Here is a 7,416-nt window from a genome sequence, read left to right as displayed (position 1 = left end):
ATATAACAGGAAAAATTAAATGATTAATTTTAAAAGCACAGTAGAAGAATACTTCTTAATGATCAAAATTTGAAATCCTATAAGACATAAGATACATTTGTAAAGATGTATAAATTCAATATATCAAATTACCTGCTATGACTATTTTTCGTATTGTTTATATCTTCTTATCTTATCTTATCTTATCTTATCTTATCTTACTAAAGGCTTAATAGGAATTATCCTTTAAATGCCTTATACAATAGTTTATAAGTACAGAATCTCATATAGCTTGTATTGTATCATTTACAGACAGTTTTACACAATTTTGAATGTCAGGAAAAATGTATCAATCGAAAAATACAATCATAGAATACTTGTAATTGAAAACTGGTCATGATCGAATGAATCATAAATGTACAAAGTTCATAGTACACTGAAATATTTATGACAAAAATAACCATGAAAGCAACAACGATGATAAAGCATACATACGTCTCTGATAAATTATAATTTTACATTGTTTCAGATGTCATTCATTTTACTGGTCAACATTTACAAACCAGTTTACAAAATCATGAAATTAATGGAAACATTTATATCCACATGACAATTTAAAGTTTAAAAGATAAATAAATAAATGGAAAAATAACTACAGAAACAAACAAACAAATAAATGAATAGATAAATAAATAAATGGATAAATAAAAATTAATAAGATCAAATTAAATCTAAAAATTAATCAATTAATTAATTATATTTTTGTATTGAATTTAGTTTGATTTACAAAATGAAGAAGATGGAGAGGGGGAAGAGAATATAGATAGAGAGGGAGAGAGAGAGAGAGAGAGAGAGAGAAAGAGAGAGAGCTAGAGAGAGAGAGAGAGAGAGAGAGAGAGCTAGAGAGAGACAAAATGAATGAATGAATGTATTTATATAGCGCCTAGATCCACAATGTGCTCAGAGGCACTTTACAATGCAAATAAAACACAACAATAAATTGATAATTTAAGCATAAAATCTATCATATTGGAATAGCATTAATCAATTTGTAATTTAATTAGAGAGAGAGAGAGAAAGAGAGAGAGATGGAGAGAGAGAGAGAGAGAGGGAGAGAAAGAGAGAGAGAGAGAGAGAGAGAGAGAGAGAAAGAGAGAAGAAATTGACAGAGAGGGATTATCTGAAAAACAAAACAAAACAAAAGAATGATAAAATGAAGCAATAACACTTTGACACATCGTTGATCAATTATGGGTTGTGACGATGGACTGGTGGAAAAACCAAAGCTAGATCTACCTTTCAACACTAATGAAGTCTTCAATTCTTTTTTTAGCAACGATTTTGATGAATTGTATCTAATTCAAGAATTGACACAAATTAAAAGATAAAAATTAGATCTAGACATGTTTCAGATTTAAAACAACATCAAAACTACATTTCTAAAGTTTATCCACAACCGAACATAAACTTCTTGAATCACTCAAGGATTAATAGTTTGTTTGTTTGTTTGTTTGTTTTTACGTTTTTAAGGGTTTTACGGCGCTTGCAACACATTTAGGTTATATCAGCGCCAGAAAAGTTTGTTATGAAACCTACGACTAGAATTACTGTTTAAAATGATTAAATGCACTGGTTTTATGAATTGACTATCTAGCTACACAAATGTACAGGGTGACCCAAAATGTAATTTGATTTGTTTTCCCTTGATGTTATATGATATTGAAGTCGGTAAATCCCATGCATGAAAGATAAGAGCAACAGTCATCCCGAAAATGTCCTGTTCAACCAAAGTAAAGACATTTTGCCTTGAGGCCTATTTTGCCTCACAAATCATACAAAGTGGTACAAGCAAACTTTTGAGGACGTGTTTGAATAATCAAAACAAATAAGAGAGAAGAATGGATGAACAGTTGGGCAATGAGCACCACGGGTAGATGTATGTTTTCCCATATGACCATTCCTGTAAAGACTGATAGCCTAAATAAGCTCAGAAGACACCAGCAAAGCATCATCTTTCAACTAAGAACACAACACATACCGCTCAACAGCTATTTATGCAAAATTACAAAAGACACGTCCCCTTCCTGCCCCCTATGTCAACACCCCAATGAAACAGAAACACACCACTTGCTTGAATGTCAACCTCTTGAAGACCCGAGATGCACATTCCTCCCACCGAATCCAAGCATCAGTAACAGACTTTATAGTCACCTGGAACAACTACAAAAGACGTCTAACTTCTACGTCATGGCACAAGACCGAAGGGCTAGAACTCAGGTGGTCGCTGGTTCGGATAAGTAAGTAAGAGAATGTGTGTGTTGTCGTTAAATCCATCAAAAAGCAGAATTTTTGACTGGATTAAGAGGTTTAGAGAGAATGGGACTGTGCAGAATTTTAATTCTAAAGGCCTGGAGGACATTTACTCTGGTTGGAGGGTAGCTATTTCTAAATATAACATCTTACGTCCATAGTGGTTCGAGGATGAAAACGAGCAAGCTCAAACGATGACCATAGAGCGCTATGTGGCAGTAACGAGAACGTTTTGGGTATCCTTGGGGCGACGCTGAGATTTTGACAGAGATGAACAGCGGTTCCAGCCAGATGGGCTCACCCCTTACACATCAGATATGTCCTTATCTTGTCTAAGAGAGAAATTTGATGACCGTCTAATCAGACAGAGGTGTGTGACGGTGAACGGGTACCTCATTCACAAGACTTAAATCCCCCCCCCCTCCCACCCAATTTCTATCTGTGTTTCGATAATATTTTTCATATACAAAAATTCTCAAACAATCGGTGAACTGAAGGCAGAAATCATAGAAAAGATAAGGAGAATTCCCAAGGAGGAATGTGTGAGACAATGTTGAGTGGTTTTTGCAAGTGTGCTTGCTTTCAACTCCGAGGACGTCATTTAGAGCACACTTTGGAAAGCGCATTGACATGTTAAGCCAACTGAAGAATATTGCTGAAACTTTGCAGAAAGCATGCCCATAGACAAAAGTTCCAATTTACAAAATTTGAGGAATATGATGGACCTATGTATGAATTAAAAAAAAAAATTATGCCTTTTGCGCCACGATTTCAGAAGATATCGTTGCTTAGGCATTCCACGAAGGAATATAGATAACTCATCAAACAAGATGTCCAAGTGAGCAAATTGGGGGTTAATAATCTTGCTCAAGGAAAATAAAAACGAAAGTGCCTGAAGCGGGGCTCGAACCCGGGTCATCCGGATCACAGTGCAATGCCTTAACCACTCGGCCACTTCGCCCCATGTAGGAATAATACACATTTTTAACGGTTCTGACTTTTTGGGTCACCCCGTATATCACGCTGTGCTGTGAGTAACGAATCTACGACGAAATTTAGATATAGATAGTATGCGTTTGGCTAAAAAGCTCATAACATTGCCATCCGAATTATAGGGAACCAACACATAAAACTATGTGTAACCTTGAACGTTTATAGTCTGATTAATACAGTTTAGTGAGAATTACTCTTAAACGCGGATGGAAAAAAACAATAACAAACGCCAGAGGGACGTCATCTTCGTTCTATCTATAGTAACCACAAAAACCAATACAAGTGATATGTAAATCCACATGGTATTATGGAACTAACAATCTATTTCTGAGTCTCAAAACCCTTCAGTGCTGGCTTGCATTGAATAGCTAATAACTTTTCCTTATTTTAAAGAAATATTTTTCCTCGTACAACCATTTTTTCTGCTTTAATATAATATCGAGGTCATGAACATCATAATTTACCGTTGGTAAAAACAAGCGGGGGTATCGAGGACTATAAACGTAAGTTTTGTACTACAATGCAAAAAAAAACAAAAAACGAACATTAAAAACAGATATCAAAATATTTTTTTAAGAAAAAGAAAAAAAATGAAGCATTCTTTAATATCCTTAAAAAAAGGAAAACAACTAATTCCTCTTTTAAAAGTAAAAAAAAAAAAGTAAAAAATTAAAAAGATAAAATAGAAGCAATACTTAGAAAAGTTTAGAAATGAACACAACTAACCGTCCCCTATATGAACAATACATTGTGATTACCCTATCTGATAACCTATTGGTCTGATGGACTTGTAGGTGGACGCATGAGATTTTCATTTCAGAAGTACGACTCATTGAATAGCCCACCAAATTGCGGTAAATATAAACAATAGGCTTCAACAGTCGTAACGTCACTTCCCTCGTAATGACGCATGGTAATTTAGTAACTGGCTCTAAACTATCGGAACAATGGCGGACGCCCGTATGAAATATTTCTCCGGCGAGCATAAAAGCGTATCCAGATGATGAAAAAAAAAACATTATAAATCTGATAATGTTTTGACTTTTACACATTCTGATCACAAGACATGTGAAAAGTTCTAGCCAGCATGAAGAATAAAAAGTAATGATTTTCTTTGTTTAGAACCAAGATGGACGCCGTTGCTGGGCGACGTGACATCAGACTATTGAATCCAATTCGAAATCAGCATTCTGATTGATAAACATAAGACACAAAAGTGGTAGGATCAACAGGGAACGAAACGACACTTGATGCGCTCACTTCCTGTTGATGAATCATAATTAATTATCATCAACTTCCATCTAACTATTGGAATCTATCATTTTAATTAAGAGGTGCCATTTTTGGAATATGTGTATATTTGGGGGGAGAGGGAAAGGGGAGCGGGGGGGGGGGGATTATTTATTTGGTTTTTTATCTTTTTCAAATTTCAAAATATATCTAATCTAACACACGAGCTGTTATTCGTCTGTAATCCTCGCACGTGCACCCAACGGAGATGGGTTCAAACCTCATCTGCCAGTCATCGGTGGTTGACGAGCTGTCTGTTGTGTGTAAAGTCTGGAAAAGCTGGTATATCTGTTTAGTAGATTTGAAATAGAAGAAGAATCTTATCATCATATAATGCTACTATTTAGTCACCACTACAACCACCACCACCATCTCCACCGCTACCGCCACCGCCACAACAACAACCATAACCACCACTACCACCGTCATCATCATCGTCATATTCATCATTATCATCGTCATCATCATCATCATCATCATCATATATTCATATCATCATCATATCATCTATCATCATTATCATTATATATATATTAATATAATAATATAATATAATCATTAATAAAAATAATAATATTATTATTATTATTATTATTATTATTATTATTATTATTATTATTATTATTATTAGTTAGTAGTAGTAGTATCATTTTCATCATCATCATTCATCATCATCATTTATTCAACATCCTCATCATAAATCATCATCATCCATCATTATTTATCATTATTATTATTATCTCAAAAAATTTCATCATCATGCATTTACGTTGTTGTCCTAAATCTTCATCCAATCATCTTAACCATTAATCATTATCATCAGTATAATTTGTTTTACTTTGCTTTGATTCATGTAAAGTCTGTCCTAGAAGTCAACGTAACAATATGACATGCATTATTGATCTGTATGCTGTTATCCAAACATTTGTATATAGAGATCCAATATCATAAGATGGATTAATAGTTAATGACAGTGTCTAAAGTAGAAAATAGTGATATGAACTTTGATTTAAGGGTAACATGGTTTCGCTTTTTTGAGATTATATTATATCAAATATGTTTCATTTTTTTTTAAAAGTTAAACTTTCACCGCATTTTAACAATTTGATGTTTCTTTGTTCTTTTACAATCTCTTGTGCGGCAATGTGGTCTAGTGGTATGACACTCGCTTTCGGATCGGAAGGTCCTGGGTTCGAGCCTCGCGCTCGACGCTTAGTTGAGTCCTTGGAAAAGGCTCTTTACATACATTCTCTCACCCTACTTAGGTGTAAAATGAGTACCTGGCCGTTAACAGCGTTGTCTTTGTCCGAAAAATTGTAATATCGCCTAACAGGCGTCATGTCCTGTCCTACATGTTAATATTGCTGTTGACCAGGGACCCCTTGTAAAGCGCTTTGACCACATTTAGTGGATATTGCGCTATAAAAAGCTCAATGTTTTAAAAAATCGAGCGTGTGGTATTATGCATAGCCTTGTATGCGCCTTACCGGTTGACAGTGGTATCGCCTTCGAGACATAGAGATCCTTGGCATCCTGCACCTCCGACAAGAACATCTGATAAAATGATAAGATTCAAACACGTTCCTAGTTATGAAATATTGATCAAAAATTGTATCTTCTTTTCTTATAATTATTGATTAATGATGCAAATGGAAGAGTTTGTGCTTTTCTATTCAATGAATTCGTTCATGGTCTTGGATGTCAGTTATACAACTTGAAAGATTTAACTCTCTCCTTAGCAGCTATTTTTAGAATTTCCCCTAAAAATTCACACCAACCCGACACAAAATAGACTTTTCCTAATCAAACAAAAAAGTAACAAGTGCATTCTATGCATAATGTTGTTCAGCAAAATGATGTCTACAAGACAGTGTTTAGTATTTATAGCTGTAATCAAAGCATTTCTTTAGATTTTGTGATGTACAAGAGAAATCAGAATGAGAAAATTGTCCGTTGTATTGTAACGAATGTGACGATTTTCCCATGGGTGGTAAGGAAAGGTTGAAGCCAATCAAAACAAAAGCGGGTCCGCCTGCAATGCAGCGAAATTACTAGAGGTCACAAACAAATGATTTGATAAGTCCCTTTTTTTACGAAGATATTAGGCTTCCCTGTCTACCACCCATGGTTAATTGGGCAGACTTCAGTGTAGAGGAAAACTGGAGAGAAATGTGGAACAGGGAAACACCAAGAGGAGGAAACATCATTAAAGATCCAACCAAAAAAGTGCCTGCCATTCAATGACGCCAGGGAATACTGGACTTCCTCAAACCGCCTCTTAACTGTACATGGCAGAACTGCATCAAATATGTTCAGAAGGAAACTTTGAGACAGTGATACCTGCCAGAAATTATGTCAGGCAGCCCCAGAGACCAGCGATCACATCGTCCTCCACTGTCCAGTCACTAAACTTGAAGGTGGCTACTAAACCGTCCTTAGGGCAGAGGAAGACTTTAGAAGCTGGGTTGACGAAATAAATTTGGAGGTGTAGCCATACGCTACTACTACTATTGGGAAGCAAGGTTAAACAAAGGGCCTGACAGATAGGAGTTTGAAATAGACAAGGATACTCAATTTCACGGCATAGAAACTGGGATGATCTATGGATCAATCGATCGGTTTGGCTGTAACAAACAGGAAGGGAGAAAGGACTGTCTAAATGTTTGAGCAAAAGGGCGAAATAAATTCTAATGCCCATCTATCAACATTCCCAGATAGTGAGAAAAAGGATTGAATTCCATGTCGCCAGTTGAATGAGTCAATATAGCAATAAAAATATAATACATTTTGTTGTTTCTGAAACCATGATATTGTCTTGTTCGGCTTGTTGGTCTAGTCTAAGTG

At 35.4% G+C, this 7,416-nt stretch overlaps 1 protein-coding gene across 1 annotated transcript in view; it reads right to left on the bottom strand.

Annotated features, from left to right (window-relative positions):
• Positions 1-4,687: 4,687 nt before the first annotated feature.
• LOC144969434 (uncharacterized) overlaps positions 4,688-7,416 on the bottom strand; it is a 7,619-nt gene continuing 4,890 nt past the window's right edge. The window contains exons 4-5 of the mRNA XM_078908543.1: positions 6,060-6,126; positions 4,688-4,860 (exon numbers count right to left, since the gene is read on the bottom strand). Coding sequence (XP_078764669.1) covers positions 4,723-4,860; positions 6,060-6,126 — 205 coding nt within the window. The 3' untranslated portion in view covers positions 4,688-4,722. The remainder of the gene's footprint in view (positions 4,861-6,059; positions 6,127-7,416) is intronic.

This window comes from Berghia stephanieae, chromosome 3 (assembly GCF_034508935.2).
Source record: "Berghia stephanieae isolate SIO BIC M18660-M18661 chromosome 3, UCSD_Bste_1.3, whole genome shotgun sequence".
Taxonomy (NCBI): Eukaryota; Metazoa; Mollusca; class Gastropoda; order Nudibranchia; family Aeolidiidae; genus Berghia; species Berghia stephanieae.
This window is presented reverse-complemented; position numbering and strand designations above follow the sequence as displayed.